Source organism: Oenanthe melanoleuca, chromosome Z, assembly GCF_029582105.1.
Source record: "Oenanthe melanoleuca isolate GR-GAL-2019-014 chromosome Z, OMel1.0, whole genome shotgun sequence".
In the NCBI taxonomy this organism is placed as follows: Eukaryota; Metazoa; Chordata; class Aves; order Passeriformes; family Muscicapidae; genus Oenanthe; species Oenanthe melanoleuca.
In genome coordinates, this window is record NC_079362.1 from 11357618 (window position 1) to 11377587 (window position 19970).

Sequence of the window (19970 nt, forward strand, 5' to 3'; positions counted from 1 at the left end):
GTGGTGATGTTAATTTTTTTAAAAGCTGGATTTCACATTGTATTGCAGAGAATTGTCCTGATCAGAACCCTCGCCTTAAAAATTGGAGCCCTGGAAAAGATCCTGAAAAACGAGTTATTATCAAAAAAGGGGATTTGTTTCGTCTGAACTCAGACGCTACAGTACACTCTATAGTTATACAGGATGGAGGTATGAAATAGCAAGATGAACACCTTGCTTCAGTTTCCTGCATATTTTTTACTTCTATGATTGCATTAAAATATGTTGAAACTTCATCTTGCAACTGATTGACAGTTCCCATGCTTTTTTACTTTTCATCTTGCTGCCAGGTCAGGTATATCATTCAAAAGATGAATTCTCTGTGATGATACTCTAGTATCTTTTCAGTGCATTATTGATGTAGTTTTCTGTGCAATATAGGAAAGCAAGGTTGTTAGTAGCTTTTGTGGTACTCAATCTGTTGGTCCTCCAATGGTAACTCTTGTATAATCCTACCAAACAGGCAGAAAAAGAATAGGAAGAAACCAGCAAATTCTTAGAAAGATAAATCACAATTGGTAGCAGTTACTTACCCGTATGTGTAATATATGTAAGAATTATATATAAGAGTATAACAGCTTAATTCATGGGTGTGACATCTCTGTTGTTCTTCCTGCAGAACTTGGTTATTTGAGTCTCTCTGAATTTTGCTTTGATGTACAGAAATACTTTTTTTTTCCCTTTAGGTTTACTTGTTTTTGGTGATGATAAAGAAGGTTCTAAAAATATTACCTTGAGAACTCGATTTATCCTGATAAAGGATGGTGGAATGCTTCATGTTGGAGCAGAGAAATGCCGCTATAAATCCAAAGCAACTATTATTTTGTATGGGAAGTCAAACGAAGGTGCTGATGTGCCAGAATTTGGCAAAAAATTTATTGGTGTGGGCCCTGAAGGAGTGCTGGAGTTGCACGGGCACCAGAAAGTATCATGGACTCTTCTGTCAAAGACTATATATTTCTCAGGGCTGGCCTATGGTCATTATACATTTAAAAAGAATTTTTACCGAGGACTAAATGTTAGAGTGATCGATCAGGATACAGCAGAGGTTTTGGAAGTGCTGAAGTTTGATACTCATGAATTTGCAGAGGAAAGCATAAAACTCCAGAACTTACTGAAAAATGGGCATCCTGGTCGCATTATTGCTATTGCTGTAGGAGATTCAGCTGCTAAAAATCTTTTGGAGGAAACCAGAGTGACTATTCAAAATCTTCTGGGAAGTAAGTTTGTCAGAGGATTAAGCTACAGGTAAGTAATTTATTTTCCCTTTTGTGGTGAGTAAAGATGATATGCAGATTCTGCTGTGGGGGATTTGTTAAACTTTGACAGTTCATAAAGTTTTCTGAGAATTTTTGTATGTAGTCCTGCCATAATAGTATTCAGTTAGCAGTACAATGCGGAGACTGGTATCTGTGTGACAGGCTTTTTTACTTTCTCCTAATTGCTTGCTTTCACTGTTCTTTATAGAAATTAAAAATGGGTGCAGCAAGGATATTTTCCTCATTCTAAGACACAGATGGATAACAGTTGCTATGTGAAGCTTTTAATTTGTATGACTTTGGAAGGACAGGGAGGGGAGCTAAATGTTCTCTAAGGTTTCTTCCAACCCAAAGCATTGTTTCTAGGGGATACTAAACCCAGGTATCAGACATCTTATTTATACTTTTGCACTGTTGAAATAAAAGTACATTATCTCTCCATTGAGTTCTCAAAGGACCTGACCTGTAAAATTATTTTGTGATTGAAATGCAGTTACAAGGTGTTCGTATGTCTTTTGGCCATTCTTTTCAGTTGGTCAGGATTTGGATGGTGAGACAGTAGAAGAGGTATAACAGGAGTTACCAAAGCAGGAAACTTACACTGCTCTTCATTTAATTGTTGCAGATGGCTTTTTGCAGTACATGTTCTAAACTTGGCTTTGTGCTGCAGAGTTGTCCACACTGCTCTGGGCAGCATAAAGCAATGTGCCCAGGTGGCCAAGAAAGTCCTGGCTACTATCAGCACTAGTTTGGCCAGCAGGACCAGAGCAGTGCTGGGCACTGGTGAAGCCATACCTGTGTCCAGTTCTGGGCCCTTAGACTGATGTGCTGGAGTGTGTCCAGAGAAGGGCAGCAGAGCTGAGGAAGGATGTAAGTTATATGAGGAGCTGCTGAGGTAGCTGGGAATGTTTAGCCTGAATTAAAGGAGGTTCAGAGGGACCTTATTACTACTCCCTACGAGCCAGGTGGGGGTCAGCCTCTTCCCCTAAGCAACCAGTGACAGAACAAGAGGATGTAACCTCACGTTACATCAGGGGAAGTTTACAGTTGAACATAGGAGGAATTTCTTAGTGGAAAGGGATATTAAGCATTGGAACACTGTCCAGGGAGGTGGTAGAGTCACCATCTGTGGAGGTGTTCAAGAAATGACTGGATGTGGTACTTGGTACCATAGTCTAGTTGACAAGGTGGCCATCGGTCAAAGGCTAGATGTGATGATCTTGGAGGTATTTTCCAGCCTAAATGGTTCTGTGATTCTGTGTTGGCAGTACAATTGAAAAGTATACCCAGTCTCCTAACTGCCTGTCAGTCTGTTCTTCTTCTTCTATTGGGATGGTGTTGTATAACCTCTTTGTATTGTCCAGTGTTTTCCAAGAAATTGGTCATTTGGTTTTTCCGTTCTATTCTTATCCCTCACTATCTCCTGACATCTGGATTCCAGTTAGTTTCCTCCCTCTGCTTTGGCAGAGGCGAGCTGGCGTGTCAGTCAGGATGGCATGTTCTGACCTCAATTCCCGTCAGGAGTACGTTTGTGTCACTGGCTGTGTAAGCACAAGGGTGTGGGATGGAATGCTCTTGCTTCTGAAGCATTTTGGCCAAAAGTGCCAAGACCTGGATGTCCTATAGTAGATTACCCCTTCCTGAAAGCAGCAAAGCCTGCGTGACTTCAGATTGCTCAGGCTGTGGTGCAGCTAGCCCAGGCTGTCCTGAGAGGTGTAGGTTTGTGGGGTTTGTCTCTGCCCATGACATCCACACGAGTTTGTCTGAAATGAGGAACTTCTTTAGCCTATAACTGGGGAGAAGCAGCCTTTTTCTCTCTCTTTGCTGAACTGATTCTTGTATGCTTTCCATAGTCAATAAAGGCTCTGTAAGCGCATAACCATCTCTGTGGTGGAAGGTGGGCAAGAAGCTCTCCCTGATGGCTTGCTCAGGAAAAGCAGGGTCATTTTCTTAAACCTCTAAAGCTAGTGAAAAATATGTCAGCATGGAGGTCAATACTCCATTACAGCCCTCACCCCTTCTACTTCTTCCTGCAACACCTGAAATGCAAAGCATGCATCAAAGTAACTGTTTTAAATGTTGATATGTGAAATGCTCAGCGTGTTTGCTGCTGCTAAAATGCTGGCCCAGTATATACTATTCCTGTGAACATGTTAATGCTAAAGTATTGTTTGGCTTTTTGATCTCAATCAACAAAAACATCAAGAAGGGTTAAAATAAAGGCTACTGGATTGAAGGTAGGTTTAATATCTGCCTTTGAATCAATAATTATCAACAGACTGCAGTCCAGCTAGCTGTCACTTTCTCACTTGGGGAGAATGATTCAATTTTAATGATGCAAAATTGTCTGGCTTTTTAATAGATGATCTTGACTGCTTCCTTTGCACACATAGTTATGTCATTACAGAGCAGTAAAGGACAGCAAAATAAACTTGTTATTTAACTTGGTGGCAGCTATCTGTGGCATGTTGTTTGCTTTTAGTTTCCAAACACTCCCATGTCAGTGGTATATAGTACAAAGGTTGTGTAACAGCATGCATTTCCTTTTCTGGGTCTGAGCATCCTGAAAGATTCAACAGCTATTGCCTGTCCAGCACAGGGGCCAGCACCAGTGGCTGTTGCTGGCTGTGTCCATCCCTCCTGGCCTGAGGAATGTGCTGGAGTCCTGAGTGTTCCTTTGGGGTGTTGCTGGCAAATGGCAGGAACATTGGCAGTGACACTTCCTCCTCCTAGGCCCTGCTAAAGCTGTTTGAGAGTAGGATCCTGTGTGGCTTTTGTCAAACATCTCTAGCAATTTACTTCTGGAAAAATGTGTATCTTGTTGGATGTTTACTAAAAATGTATATGGAAGTTTTCCCCAGTAAGAGCTCTCATGTTTGCCAGTTGTGTATAGGACACAGAGTTATTTTAAATTATTTTTCTCTGCTATTACATCTGCCCATTTCCTTCTACATTTTGAAGTTGCATTTTAAAATTAATTTGGAAGAGCAAGCAAAAGGTTTTTTATTACTTCTATGTTCCTTGTCTTTTCCTGGTTTTGTAAAGAATTTTTGAAGGGCCATTATATTTAAACATTTACTTTTGATTTTCACAGGCAAGCCTGGGCTTTAGTTGGTGTTATAGGTGGTGGAAATTCTTCCTGTAATGAATCAGTGAGAAACTATGAAAACCACAGCACTGGTGGGAAAGCTCTTGCTCAAAAAGAGTTTTTCACAGTGGATGGTCAGAAGTTTGTTGTGAGAGCTTACAGCGAATGGAATGATGGTAGGAAAGTGTTTTGTGAAATCCTACAGTTGGGGAAAAAGAAAAAATACTTTATATGCTTTTTTTTCACTAGAACTTCTGGTTGCAATTTAAATTTTTGAATGCTGCTATAAGTAGTTTTTTCTTGCTATGGATGAAATAGAAGGACACAGTTCTTCAGTATGACATATTTTCTCACTCTGTATACAGTATGTGAGCAGCATAATATTGAGTCTTAAATTCTAGTATATTTGGATAGGAATCTTGTAAGTTCTGATACTTTTAAAGTTTATTTTTGTAATTTGGGAGTTCATGTATATTTTAAATCTAAGCTTCTGAGATGTTGATTATGATAAAAAGAAACAAACTACGGAAGGTGAAAGAAATGTTCTATTCTTGTTACAATTTTCAGCAGCTGCTAGAGTGTTGAACTTTAGGCAGCTGTTCTGATACAAAGTTTAACCTGTGATATAAAAAGCTTAAAGACCTGCCACTTGCTTGCTTTTTTCCTTTTTTAATTTCTTTAGTTTAAGATATCTTTGATCTGAGTTTTTATGGTAATTATCTCTTTCTGTTTTTAGAATTACTAAATGTTATTGTGTTTTCTGCAAAAATTTTTCTAGTAGTCATAAGTTTATTTGTTAGGCAGTTGAGCTATTTGGTACTACCCCTTTACTGTTTATTGCAGCCCCATGGAAATGTATAGATTTATATATATAAAAAAAAAATCCACCAAAATACATCTTTTACCTGCTGGTGCTGTAGAGTTAGGTTCAAGAGTTAGCAAAAGCTAACTTATGCAAATGCATCATTAGCCAGTGAAATTCTATGTGTGTGCAATTTAGTCTGCCAAACTGTTCTGTTAGTTGTGCTTAAAAAACAAAGTCCTCTGCTTTGTTTTCCACATTCTTGATTACATCTGTACAGTTTAAAATGGCAAAACAGTGTCACTTGGAGGTAGCTGGCCCTACAAATTACTGCCATATGAAACTAGGGTTTTTTGAAGAAAAAAAAAAATCATAGATGATTCCAGTCACCATTTGTTCTGTATTTTCCCTTTGTTTTGTGATCCAATAAGTAAACAGGCTGTAAAGGCATCTCACACTGGCATGTTTGAGGTCAGAGTTGTACTTCAGAGGGCTTTGGGGCCTGTGAAATCTACATATTTATTAGTATGTTCTTGGGAATTGTTTCATTTCACATAAAGGTCAATATAATCTTTTTTTTTTTTTTTTTTTAATTAGGTGTCCCAATATCAGGCTTCCAGGTGGAAGCGGTGGGTGGAGTAATACTGAATCTTCTTGATGATGTTAGTAGTTGGGAACCAGGAGACAGGATTGTGGTTGCGAGCACAGACTATTCCATGTATCAGACAGAGGAATTCACCCTCCTTCCCTGCCCGGAGTGTACCAAGCATCAGGTTAAAGTCAAAGGTATGTGAGCAGTCACCATGTGAAGATCTGAGTGAAGTATGTATTTGCAGTGCAAGCAGTAAAGAGCAGCCTTTTCTTGAGTCACTGTATGGCTTTGTTGCCACATACACGGGTGTGTAATTCTCCTTGCTATAAAATGACTCGGTATGTCAGGTCTCCCTTACAGCTCACCATGCTAACTTTTCTTTCTTATTTCTTCCCAGGCTCTTTGAGTACCTTTTTTTTTTTTTTTTTTCTTTTCCAGTAGGGTTAGGCTTGTTTTCCTTCCTTGGCTCCTTTCTATCTTTTCATAAGTTCTCTTTACATATGCTTGAATAGCTGTTGTGTCATTACTTGTTTCCTTTGTCTTTAGTGTAATTCTCATATTTTGAACTGTTCTCATTAAATTTTTTTTGTTTCTTTTGTTATTAAAAATGTAGAAATAAAAACAGGAAGGGAAAACAAAATTGCAGTCTTTGAACTTGTACCTTTTTTCTTTTTTTCTCCTTTCCCTAAGTCTCCTTTTTTCCACCTCCCCAACAAAATGGTTATACAATAAGTAGCCCTTCCAAGATTCTGCTCTCACAGGATATCCCTGAGTCGTTGCAATCTGTTTTTCCTTTGGGTGTGATGCACAAGTAAATGGTCATGCATGTTGTTGACCATTTCCTTTTTATTATCTGAGTCATTCTGCTTGACATCACAAGAGCCTCCCAGGGGACTGGCTTGCCAACTATGCTGGCGTCTCTGTTTCCTTCTGCTCCACACCTGCTCCATGGTGCTGCTGCCCTCCCCTGTGATGTCCTCTAGCTTCTGGTCTGGAGCTTCCCCTCACTCCTGGTGTGCTGCAGCATCAGTCCATAGCACAAACTTACAACTGTTGTTCTGCAGTGTTAGTTTGCAGCAGCTTGTGGATGCTCTTCTCTGGTTTTGTCCCATTTATTTCTGCACAGTGCAACTTCCTCTTCCTCAAACTGCTTTTCTCCTTCTTCATTCTTAGAAGTTTTCTGCCAACAGCCTCAGATTTCCCTGCCCACCTGTTCCTTAAGGGACAGGTCTGTCTGTCCCTCTGGTGGTGAAATTTGCTTCTCACACATTTGTTAGCATGGATCACGTGTGTACTACTGCATTGAGAAATCTCAAGCATGAAGAAAGCATATCCGCATTGACCTTATTATATAAGGTGTATATATATATATATATTTATATATATTTACCTTATTATATACCTTATTATATGTCAGAGAATACCAGTTTAAGTGAAGCTGTAGAGCTAACTTAGTGCTACTGAACATGACACTTCCTGAGTTTTGTTCTTGAGTGTCATGTGTGTTTTACTGGGCATGGTGTTTTAAAGAGTAAACTTAACTGGAAGGCTGCAGTATGAAGTTTAAGAAGTTTCTTGTCGCCACTGAATGGTGTGTGTGTAAACTGTATTTCATCTTGGAAATCATGTGCTATGAAAAAGCAGCTGCTTTTAAAGGTTAAAAAGCCCCGTATTTTCACAAGATGTACAATGTGGCATGAAATACAAAATCTTGGCCTTTTTTTTTTTTTAAAGTAAATCCTAGCTAAACTACTAAAGACATATTAAAGGAGGTGAACTTAATATCAGCTTTCCCAATTGGGGTTCTTTGCCACCTTCGATATAGTTTTCCTTGTCATAGCAATGTATACAGTTTTAAAAAGTCCCCATGTCATGCTGCATATTTGTTCCACAAAGAAGGAATTTTCTGTTTAATAGTAAACTTGACATGCTGAAGAACATACCATCTTTTGAAATTATTTCTTGCATTGTTTTGCTAGGTTTTTTGCTGGTTTCACCTTTCTGTAGTAGGAAAACTAGAAAGTATTGTGTTGTAGGGGCCTTGTTGATCTTTCTGCGCTTGATTTCTTGAGTTGCTAGTCAAATACAGGGAAAAACAATAGGCAAGCCTTTAGAGAGAGGAGAGAGTCCCGTTTACAGACACCTCTTGTCTTTTTAAATCCTCAGAAGCAGATACAGTGTTGGTATCGCTCTTAGTTCTGCTTCATGTTGTGGTAGTTTAAGCTTATATACTTTTTCTAAGGCTTGGAGGGATAGTGATAGTCTGAATTCAGGATATCAATAAATGCATAAATGCATTTTTTAAGGTTTACAGAACCAGGTAGTTTTCTCAGTTTCAATGAGAAATTGGTTGGGTTTTTGAAGAAGGGTGTAAAACCAGACTATCTTCTTTTCCCTAATTTTGAGTTTTTATATCCTCAGAATAACTACCTAAGAAGGAGGAAATTTAGTTAGGAAAGCAAGTAGTTTTTTCTTTTAGGAGGAGATCAATACAGCATTTTCAAACAGTATTTAGACTTCACTTTCAGTTCTTAATTTGTTTTTGAAATAGACTGAGCAGCCAGAATCTTTTTTCTTGTGTAACAAGTCTGCATCTGTGTTTCACTAAAAATTTGATACATTTGGATTAATTTAAGCTCTTCATTGTTTTTTTTCCCCCTCTTCTGTTCATAAACTATTGGATCAAAACTATAAGGCACACTTGCAAATAAAATGTTGATATTTTTTGAGGATTGGTTTCGTATTAAAATGATAAATACATCTACCATAAGAAAAGCTAAGAGAAACCAGCATGTTAAGGAAGAGGAGTGCATAGGTTTTGTTGCTGCAGTTATCTTGCTTATTTATATAAGTTGATTCTGGTTTTAATCAGTGGTGACCTTTTTTCTTATTTTTTTCTTGTGCTTCAAAACTTGTTGTTGGACAGAAAACCCTCAGTTTCCTCATGTAGGAGAAGTAATTGATGGAGTGGACATGAGAGCAGAAGTTGGAGTTCTTACAAGAAACATCCTAATACGGGGGGAGACAGAAAATACCTGCTATCTTGAAAAGGACTGTCAGTTCTTCAATTATGATACATTTGGTGGACATATCAAGGTTTGAAAAAATCTCCAATTAACTTTCTGTCATGTAAAGACATATATTAAGGGCAAAAAGATCAATGTTTAACTTCAAGGGATTTGAAAACTTAAAGATCATCAATTAATTTAGTTACTTTGTGTGGAAATGGCTTCGTTCTCAGCTTTAACGAGATTAGATTTAACTCCTCAAGACTTAGTCTGCAGAATTGAAAGGAGGGATATAATGCACAGGCTGTTCTAGAAACGTCCAGCAGGTATTGTAGCATTGTGTGGCAGGGATTAAATGAATGACATCCATGCATGTGCATCCTGTAACATTACAGAATAAAGCTAGATCTTCCTTGTGTCCGTCTTCCTTCCTTTCACTGCCTTTGTATCTCCCCAGATGATGAACATTGAATCCTAATTCAGATTTCACATCTGAACCTGATCACTATAGAGGCATGGAGGGGGGAGAAACTGACTTGTACTATGGGGTTTTGTATTTAGTTTCTTAAAAATCTGAAACTACTAAGGTTATATAATGGAAACTGCTTCAAATTTCTTGTATTATGAACATAAACAAAGCTGAGAGGAAGGAGTGTTCCAGAAACTAGTATTTAAACTTGTGTTCATTTACATCTTTAGATTAAAGATTTGAGCGGCAGTGCTTCAGTGATGCTAGAGAAGTTTGAGGCCTCAAATTTTAATTTCAAATATATTTGTGCTCATTATGTGGTCATCACAGCTTAAATATCTTTCTAATTTATTTGGATGCAGATTTTAGTTTCATAGTGGTGGCCATAATAGTGGGAAAGAAAATTAGCCCTTTCCTAATATATGGCAGCTTTTGTTTTGTGGAAGAAGGTAGGTGTATTCAAGATGTCAAGGGTTCAAGATAATGTAATGAAAGAAGATAATGACAAGCTGTGAATCTTGATGAGTCTTGCTAAGTGTGACCTTGATTGCCACGAAAGTGTAAATAAGCAGACCCTCAGTTGTCTGGAAGGTAGAAGAGAAAACAAACATTTTGACTCATCAAAGTGAAATTGTTCCCAGGAGACTGAGTAATGAGTATCTGTTGCCAAACCTAGACTTCAGCACTGAAAGTATTTTTGACTTATGCTAATCTTACATGCTCAAGCAGAGGGATCCTAGACAATAAGAAATGTAATAGCTTTTCAATATCCTGAACTTCCTACTGGACAGTAGCTCTGTAGCCTAAAGGGGACTCAGTGGCAGTGAGGAGAGGCATTAGTTTGCAGTTTTGGTGCTTTTCAGTAGTAAGAGCTAGAGATTAGGGATGCCTAAAAGATTGGATTTTGGCCATCTCTCTCTAGATGTTAGGTATGCAAACCCTAAGAGTTCGATTAAAGCAGGAGGAAAAAAATTCTACTTATTTCCCTATGAAAATTGGTATTTTTGATAAATACTCAGTGCAGGTAAGTTAATGAAATTGAGTTACCAAAAAAAAGATGTAGGGCTTGTTTGGTTTGGTTTCTGGTTTTTTTTATTTTCTTTGTTTGGTTTTTAACTCAGGATAGGTCATTGCAGTTTAGCTGTTGCATTTGGTTTATGCTTTCATAGCAGGTTAGGTGGAAGAAAACATTTTCTCCTGTGTTACTGGTACAACCCCATTATGACTTTAATTCATACACAGTAACTTTACTGTGGAGTTGTGTGACTGTGAGGATAATTTCACATATTCCTTAGTAAAGACATCTCTCTGGAGTGCAGTGTCCAGTTTTGGATTCTCATTGCAATGAGAGTGTAGATGCACTGGGGTGTGCAGGATAGGTGGTGTGGCAGTGTGTGATGATGAGTGACAGGGAGCTGAGAGGAGGGATCTTGTTGCTGTCTTCAGGTGCTGGTGAGGGTTCAGAGTGGCCACAGCAGTTCTTGGAGGTGCATAGTAGTAGGACAAGAGGCAGTGGGACCAGGCTTAAAGACGGCAAATAATCCTATCGTACTGGGAAACTGAAAGGGTAGAACCAATTAACACCATGAGTGTCTCTGTGACTGGAGGATTCTCTGAGCAATGTGCTGAGCTGTTTTGTTGTTTACTGTTTTATGAAGCTGACCCAGCACCAAGCTGTCAACTGGACTAGGTTTTTCAATGGGTTCCTTTGAGACTGCATTATTCTGGGTTTTTTGTTCAGCTAAGGCTGCACCCATGGTGGTGCAGCTTCATTACAGACACCCAGATGTGGGTGACTTCTGTTTGGTTGGACAGTACGTGTGAAAATATTTAATGTGCCACCTGATAAAGACCTAGCAATAAAGAGTGGCAATATGTCTGGTAAAAATTCCTCTGTTGTAGCCACATGGAGATTCAAATTTTAAACTTATTTATGAAGGATACAGTTTTGTAAGGCATCTTGTAGACCAAGACAGTAAAGTTTGTTCTAACTTTTATTGTGTTGGCCTCTGCCAACTGTGCACAGATTCTAGCTTCTGTACATCTGGGGTAGATGATATATTAACTTAAAATTTCCATTGGTTAAAAAGCAAATAATTGGTTATTTACTCTGGACTTCGTTTTTTTGGGTTTTTTTTTAGATTTTGAAGAATTTTACATCTGTTCACCTTTCCTATGTGGAACTGAAGCAAATGGGCCAGCAGCAGATTGGAAGTTACCCTGTTCATTTTCACCTTTGTGGGGATGTGGATGAAAAAGGAGGATATACTTTTAAAACCTATCTGGAAGGTCTTTCCATTCATCACTGTTTTTCCAGATGTGTGACTGTTCATGCTACTAATGGTTTGCTGGTAGGTGCATGGAGAGTAAAACATATTATGTTGGAATAAATATTATAAAAAACATTTAGATGCCAAAATAATCCTATCTCTTCTGCAAATTCAATGCTTAGCAATGATTTTTTTATTTCAGTGGATAAATAAATTACTGCAAGCAGTAATTTAACAGTTCTCACAATTCGGTTTTTTCAGATTTTTACAGCAGCTTGCTGTAAGACAGCTGTAAGGCAGCTGAGCTCTCCAGACATAGCAGTGTGTTTGTAAGGGGTGAATAAATCTGTGCTTGAATCATCTGAGCTGCTGATACTGACACTTCACTGCAGCTGTGCCAAGAGAGTAAAACTAGATGGTATTTGTCAAATAAATCTCAGTAAGTGCTATTACTGCTGACATAATGAACTTGTATTCCAACAGATAAAGGATACCATTGGCTACGACACACTAGGTCACTGTTTCTTCATAGAAGATGGCATTGAGCAGAGGAATACTTTGTTCCACAACCTTGGGCTAGTCACAAAACCAGGCACTCTTTTACCTACAGACAGAAACAGCAGCATGTGTACTGGGATTAGGGATAAGGTGTATGGAAGTTATGTCCCAGTGCCAGCCACAGACTGCATGTGAGTATGTTATGATGAAAAAGTAAAACCCAACCAGCTGTAGCAGTTAAACTCCTGATAATCTCTTGATTATCATACAACACAGATGGAAAACATTTTTATCTATAATTTAATGAATGTAATTCACAGAGTACTAGTATTTTAAAAATAGCAATAAAAATAAACATTTAGTCTTCTATTGAAGATAAAAAATGGTTTATAGGAATATTGTTGTTTCTTGCGATACTTGGAACCTTAAAAGTCTGTTGAACATCTCCACTACTGCATAAATGTATGCATATTCTCAAGCTGTCACCACAATTTTTTATGAATACTATTTCTTTCTTGTGAAAGCTTCTTAAAACATTTTATCTTTGCATGGAATATCTGCACAACATTAAATACAATACTGTGCAAACAAATAATAAAAATTAAAAAAAAGATATTTTTGACTTCTAGATGTGGAAGGTTTTGTGATTTGTATTTTGAATGTGAAGCAGTTACTTCATCAGTTTAGCTTTTTCTGATGTATATGTTAAAAAGGGAAGATACTTCTGCTGGAGCTAGAGGTATTCTGTAGTAACTTGTTTCTGAATAATATTGCAGGGCCGTTTCAACATTCTGGATTTCTCATCCCAATAATCATCTTATAAATAATGCAGCAGCAGGCTCACAGGTAAGGCTTAAGGTAATTCATGACAAGCTGCTTATTTCACTGGCATTTGTAAAATCGGTAACATTTACAGTGCCAGATATACATATATTTTTCTTTTTTTATATATTTTTTTATATATTTTTATGTTTGGCAGCATATTGGCATTGAAAGTGCAGGGTGTGTCTAGGTGTGCATTTAAATGATGCCAAAAATCTTTGTTGTGGCTGCAACAGAGGAGATCTCTTCTTTGTGTTTAATAGACCTGACAGTAGTGTCAATGTAGAAATGTAGTAGTGTCTATGCAGAAATCCCTTTATTTTCACAGAATTGCTGTATTTCACAATGAGTGTTCTACATTTTCTGTAGATTGCCATGAGTTTGGTGACAGCTCTGCAAGAGCTGTAGTCACTGGAACAAAAAATGACTGCAAAAAAGCATTCATTGTGTAAAAAACAGTTAAAACACTTCTCATCTGTTGCTGGTTAGTCAATTGTTTCCAGCCAGTGACTGCTGATGTGCTTTTGCTTGTTCTGAACCTTGTATTAGTGCAAATATCTTGTCATATCTTCCTGTGATACAAAGGTCTGTACATACTGTGGAGGAGACAGCTGGAGTCTATTCTGTATTGGATGAGAGGCTGAGATATGTAAGGTTTTATAAATTGGATTATTCTGAAGAGATCAGTGGGAATGCAAAACAGGAAGGGTTGTTGATTGTTGTTGCAAAAGCTCCGGTGTTGGAAGAATATGAGCCTGTGTACTTTTACTGATAACATTTATATAATTAAATCATGTATTTATGAACAGGCAACTGTTATTAATAAATAGAATAGGACTTAGAATACTTACATGAGTTGAAATACCTGGAGTATTAAAGAAATCGGAAAATTTCGTTCTGTTTTTTGTGTGGTCTCATTCTTGTTGCTTTCATTGTAGTGGGTTTACTTCTATTTGTTTGTTTTCTACTTGACTGTCTACAGCTAGGAGGGATCTGGACTCATCTCCCAAATTAAAACAGCTCTTTTCTGTCCAACACAATGTCTTTCCATTTTGCCTGCTTTATGCAATGTAACTAGTTTAGACACTAATTTAAACAACTTTTTTGCTTCCTTGATCTGGTGCTTAAGTTCTGCCAGGTCTTTTTCTGCCTGTGTAGCTCATCCCAGTAGATGTTACTTCCTTTTGTTAGCAGGATCTGCCTGACTGGAGCAAGCATTTGTGTTACAAAGTTTAGCCACTCTGATATGTGTCCTTGCCTGGATGTAAACACCTCAGTATAAAGGGACCACAGCTTATTGTTTCAGAAACAGAATAATTCAAATGTTCTCATACAGACTCTGCACTATGGAGTTTTTGCTAGAGCAATTCACAGCCAAATAATTCCATTCTTCTCCGAGGTCCTTGGTTGTGCAATGAAGCTTGTTGTAAGGCTGTATAAGCAGTAGATGTTTCTTTTGTTTTGGTGTGTATGAGAGAAAAGAGGAAAAAAAACCCAGCCTTTTTAGTATTTCTGAATGCTTGCAGATGCTTAACAAGCTTTTAAATTTATCTAAGTCTATTTTCCAAGCATCAGGGGGTGTTTTGGATAAAATTTGTCTGCCAAGCACAGAGCTGTACTTAATTATATGTGAGGTAAGATTTTGGTATTTTTATTAATGGAACATCCATATTTGCTTTGTAATGGTTAATCACCAGAAATGTCAGTGTGTCATCATTACACACTGGGATGGGAACATTACTGTAAAGTAGAATTTCCAGCACTCATTGGAAAATTAATATATTCTTGGAGTGAAATGCATTAAATCTTTTAAGCCAGGATGAATTCACTTTATCCATGTTTCTTAAAAAGGTTGATGACCATTTTTCATGAATTGGAGCACTCAGTTTTTCTTCAGCTATATTTTCTTCAGCATTTAATCCTTTAATGTGGCCTGTGGGGTGATTATTTTTTAAGGGCATACAGCCTATGGTCAGGTAAAGGTTTTGATGTCTGTAGGTCTCTGCAATGCAGATGTCATGATGCCACGTGTTGCAAACCCAGATGTAATTGAAAGGGAATTTTGTGGGTTTCATTTAGCAGACAAATCCAACTTCTTTAGGAGCAGAGATACTGAAATTATTACTGCATATTATTGGCACAGTGCCTTGAACTGACCAGATTGCTTGATGTGCTTTTTTCCCTGTCCTCTGAAAGCTCTTGAGGGTGTTTTTGGCTGTTCCATTTAAATTGTGATGGGAACAGAGATGTACCAACCTTAACAGACTGGAACAGTAAGGATAGGAGGAATGATTTTAATTATCTTACTGTGAATAGTATTATCTACTAGTAAATAAAAATCTAGTTTGTGGGATATCATGACTGAAATGCGGAAGGTACATTAACTTGGACACATTCCTACTGTGAAATTTTAGAACATCTTAAATATGTGGTGTTGAATGGCTTCACGGAGAAGCAAAACACATTTTAGTTGATATTATACACTAGAATATAGCTTTATTTGCAAAATCCCACTTTTCCCTGATTAAATTGTTGTTTGGAGACTTTATTTTAAAATATATATCAGCACCAATAATAGTATCAGAATCACTTACAAGTAATATTATTCTCTCATTATTTGCAGGATGCTGGAATATGGTATTTGTTCCACAGGGTTGCTACAGGAGATTCTCATAGTTTAGCCATTGAAACCAAATCAGAGCTTACACCCCTAGGAATCTTCTATAACAACAGGGTTCATTCTAATTTTAAGGTAATGTAGCATGTTATTTTAAAAAAAGCAAAGTTATTTCTCAGTGTTCTATATTAGAACTTGACTGTTCACATTTTAAGCTGGATAGGAGGTAGATTTTGTGATGTGTTTGAACTGTGCTGTAGAACAATGTGTAATCAGCATGGGTATATTTTCTAGTTGCATTTTGAGTATTCACTGTTTCAGATCCTAGTAAGGCACAAACAAATAAAATCAGTTAATACTTCTAATAAAATAATTTTTTTCAGAAGTAGCATATCAGGTGCTACTCTTTACAGCTTTGTTTCCTACTCCAAAGAAAGCTGACCCTTGAAAAATCAAAGTTTATTATAGCAGTGATTCATCTGATAGCTTGCTGCAGTTGCTGCAGCTTATTTTCCTGGGTCTCAGGTGTTTGTACATGGTGATGCAGTCTCTGGCTAGAAATTAAGTTTTAATGTTGCCTTCAGGAGCTCACTTATTTGCAAGTTTTCTTATGGAGTTCTTAGCCTACAGTCATTGAGGAGTGTTTTATTAGTATGACTTTAAAACCACTTCCACTTCACCTGAAGTCCTTAAAGTATTTCATTTGGAATCTAGCTGCTGTATGTATGTAGAAGTATAATGAAATTTACAAAGCCACCGAACTCTAAATAAAGACTTATTTCTGTTTGGTTGCTGCAGGAGATTCTCACAGTTTAACCTGTGAAACCTCATGGAATCGTTATTGAATCTTTTTTTGCCAAGTGAAACTCATCATGCCTGACAGTTGGTTGCCTGGGGTACCAAGAAATGGTGTAATGTTTGATGGAGGTTGTGTTTGGGACTGTAGGGCATTTTGTTCAGATTGGAATTAGAATATACTGAATACAAAAGTGCCTTGTGAAGAAAAGAGTTTCACCTGTATAGCTGTTATCATCTTTAGACAAGGGTAGCAATTTGTGTGCAAAATTCCATGCTGAAAGAGAACTCCAGTAGCAGATCTGACAATTTGCTTGTATATGACAGTTGTAATCATAGCTTGGATCAGAGGTGAAAGTAGTCACAGGTATTTGTATGTAATTCAGGTAAAAGAGCACAAATGCTTCCTCATTCTTTTATTTTCTCAAGTAATTTATTTCATACTGGATTATTGAATTTCAAGCTTATTGCTGCTTGGACCAAAATAATCTTTAGTGGTAAAAGTAGTTTAGTTTTAAAGTGAAATCCAAAGGATTTTTCACAGTGGGTTTTGGATTTCCTTCCTGTTCCCTTTCATTTTTCCTTTTTTTCCTTTTTCCTTTTTCCTTATTTCCTTTTCCCCTTTCCCTTCTTTTAAATAATTTGAACTCACCACAAGATTGGCTTCCAGATTTTTCAGAACAGCATCTGGTAATAAATGGAAAACCTCAAATAAATGTTGTGAAAGAAATCTGAAATGAACTTTGATCATTTTCCATTGCTCTTTTTTTAATCACAGATAATTAATTTCATTTTAGCACAGACTGGTTTATTATATTAATTAGCCAGTTTTCCCCTAGACAATAGGCCAATTGAAGCCAAACTGAAAGATCTAAGAGTTTCTAATATGTGTATGGAATGCAATGCTTAAATTTTTAAGATTTCATTTTTACTCTGTCTTTAATTTTGGATAGGATGAATTTTCTTTCCTTGCTTATTTCAGGCTGGTTTGTTCATTGATAAGGGTGTTAAAACAACTAATGCTAGTGCTGATGATCCCAGAGAATATCTTTGTTTGGACAACAATGCAAGGTAAAGGATATTTACTTTCAAGTGAGTGAAAAACGGCAAAGTTTTGAGACTGCTCTTATATTTACATAAGAAAAAACCCTTTTAATACAATAAAAATATTATAAATTAAAACCAAACTGTAAGTTTGTATATATGTCTTTTTCCCTCATTTATTTGTCTGTTTTGGGAACGAGAGAGATGGTGTCTCTTAGAGGATCTGGATTTCTTGTGAGTTTTTGCTCAGGATAGTTTCCATCCTCTTAGAAGACATTGTTCTAAACATGCTCTACTCTCATGCTTAAGATGTTTTCTGGAATTGCTGCTAATAGGAAAATATTACTTTAAAATCTGATCTTCTGATTTATAACTGAGTTTTAACTAATTATTAGAAAAAGGCTTCAGTAGTGCATCCATTTACCTTTCCTACTGCGAATGTTTCTGCTGTTCCTTCTAGACTTGGAAGTCATAGCTCAGTTGTACAGTTCTACTGAAGGCTCTTTGCAGAGGTGGTGCAATCAGCCACATTTTCTTCAGTTTACAAAGTGAGAGAAAGTAATGATAAGTCTAAGAAAGTTCCAGGTTATAGTGTGTCTGGTTAGTCTTGTTCTGAGCTGCAAATAAAATAGCCTGGGATAGTGGTTAAATGAATATTGGATATTGTCCAATATTGTCAGTATTTTTGTGTTAACTAAATATTAACTGAAAATGCAGTTCATAGATTATTGTCAATTAACCTGTGTTTAAGACAAGGACAATTAAGTGACTGCTGCTCCCATATAACCCTTGTGGTTTACCTCAGTCTTAACAGGTAATCAGGAGGAACTTGAGAGGGGCAAGATGCCCTCTGAGAGCCTCTAAGTTCTGAGGATGCAGGAAACTCAGTGTATGAACTGGGGTCATGTTTCACAGCAGGAAAAAAAAAAGAAATGAGGACTGAGGCACTGCATAACTATGTGAGGTCCTTAATCATTACACATGGAACTGAACTGGAGGGATTTAAATGTTAATTGAGAAGACTGAGAGTATCAAACATATACCTATCTTCCCCTTTCTCCCTTGGAAGGGGAGGGTGCAGATCCAAATCTGAACAAAAGAGTCTTATGTGATTGAGGTAACAGACATGGGTATCTTTGCACATTCAAAATATGTGTTGGCAGTTTTTTAAAATGTATTACTTCTTGTCTGGAGTCCTGGGGTAATCAAGTGAAAATGTCAAAGTTCCTAACCAGACTGTTTTTTCCTACTATTAAAACTGGATTCCAGTCATAATTTACTGTACAAGACCATCTTGGTAGCAGTGCAATAAAAAAATCTCAGGCATGCCCAAAGAAGCAGCACTGCTGTATGTCAGAAGAGTTTGAAATATCTGAAGGACCAGTTAGACAAATCTCTACACTGTTCTTGCATAACTAATGTCAGCCCTGTGTGTCCTTCCAAGGAACTTATAATTCCCTTCATCAAACTTTCACATTAGTGCTTCACTACAAGTGAGGAGGGCAGAAAGAAAAATGGGATAAAGTGATGCTAAAGGCAGCTAAAAAAACTTAGACTGAGCAAGAGCCTGTGAGACTTAGTGGAAAAAAGGTGTTTCATATTCCTGCTTCACTATACCCCAAGGATGCTTTGCTAGTACTAGAGAGCCAGAGTTGTACCTGCTTTTAGCTTCTTTCATTTCAAACATGAAGCAGTGTGGAATTTGCCATCAGATGAGTGTTTATCTTTCAGGTTTACTCAGTGCAGCATGGCACATGTAAAATAAAAAGTTTTCTTGTACTGTACTTTTTATCTCTCCCAGGTTTCGACCTCATCAAGATGCAGACCCTGAAAAGCCCCGAGTTGCTGCCCTGATTGACAGATTAATCTCTTTCAAAAACAATGATCATGGAGCCTGGGTCAGGGGAGGGGATATCCTCATTCAGAACTCTGGGTAGGTGTTTGGAGGCAAACAGGTGCACGCTGTTAAGAAGCTTTCCCTGAAGCTTTGTTTATGAAAGTGCATTACAACATGGTATAGGAGAGTAGTGATAGTTAACTTTAGGAGCTTCTCAGTATGACCAGCTTTCATGCCATCCCACAACTTCAAATATGCAAGTTTATATGTCATTAGATGAGAACCTGCATTAAAGAGCAAAAAGAAACTGTAGTAAGAAGAAGCCTAAGAGTTGTTAGAGACAGTTAGAGGCAACAATGCTTTTAGAAAAGTTAACTGTTAATAAAAAAGTTAACCATTAATAGAAAAATTCAAGATCTTTTCAGTACATAGCAGGATATGCTCTTACATTAGCCAATTGTAGGATAATTCAGAAAAAAAACAACTGATGTTTTGGACTTTCTTGTAGGTTTGCAGACAATGGAATAGGTTTGACATTTGCTAGGTGAGTACTTTGTTATTCCCATATTTCCTTGCATAGAAGCTTAGAAAATCTACATGCATCTATTAAAATTAATAGGTATGCTTTCATAAGGCTACAGTTTTGGTTAGGGGCCTGGTTGTATTTCCAGTCATGCAGATAATGTTATAAAGGCTGTAAACTGGCACCATGCCAAAGTTTCCACTTTAGTTCAGCTTGTGCTTGGTTTACATCACAGTTTGCTGCCTCTTTACCAGCAAGGTTATATTTATTCAAATATGTGTATGATTCCTTAGGCAGTATTTTATTT

At 37.3% G+C, this 19970-nt stretch overlaps 1 protein-coding gene across 2 annotated transcripts in view; it reads left to right on the forward strand.

Annotated features, from left to right (window-relative positions):
* CEMIP2 (cell migration inducing hyaluronidase 2) overlaps nt 1-19970 on the forward strand; it is a 49626-nt gene that overhangs the window by 16978 nt on the left and 12678 nt on the right. For both annotated transcript variants that reach the window (XM_056513624.1, XM_056513623.1), the window contains exons 3-14: nt 49-189; nt 726-1287; nt 4393-4562; nt 5786-5974; nt 8707-8876; nt 11399-11608; nt 12011-12216; nt 12802-12871; nt 15471-15599; nt 17242-17330; nt 19105-19236; nt 19649-19684. In XM_056513624.1, coding sequence (XP_056369599.1) covers nt 49-189; nt 726-1287; nt 4393-4562; nt 5786-5974; nt 8707-8876; nt 11399-11608; nt 12011-12216; nt 12802-12871; nt 15471-15599; nt 17242-17330; nt 19105-19236; nt 19649-19684 — 2104 coding nt within the window. The remainder of the gene's footprint in view (nt 1-48; nt 190-725; nt 1288-4392; nt 4563-5785; nt 5975-8706; nt 8877-11398; nt 11609-12010; nt 12217-12801; nt 12872-15470; nt 15600-17241; nt 17331-19104; nt 19237-19648; nt 19685-19970) is intronic.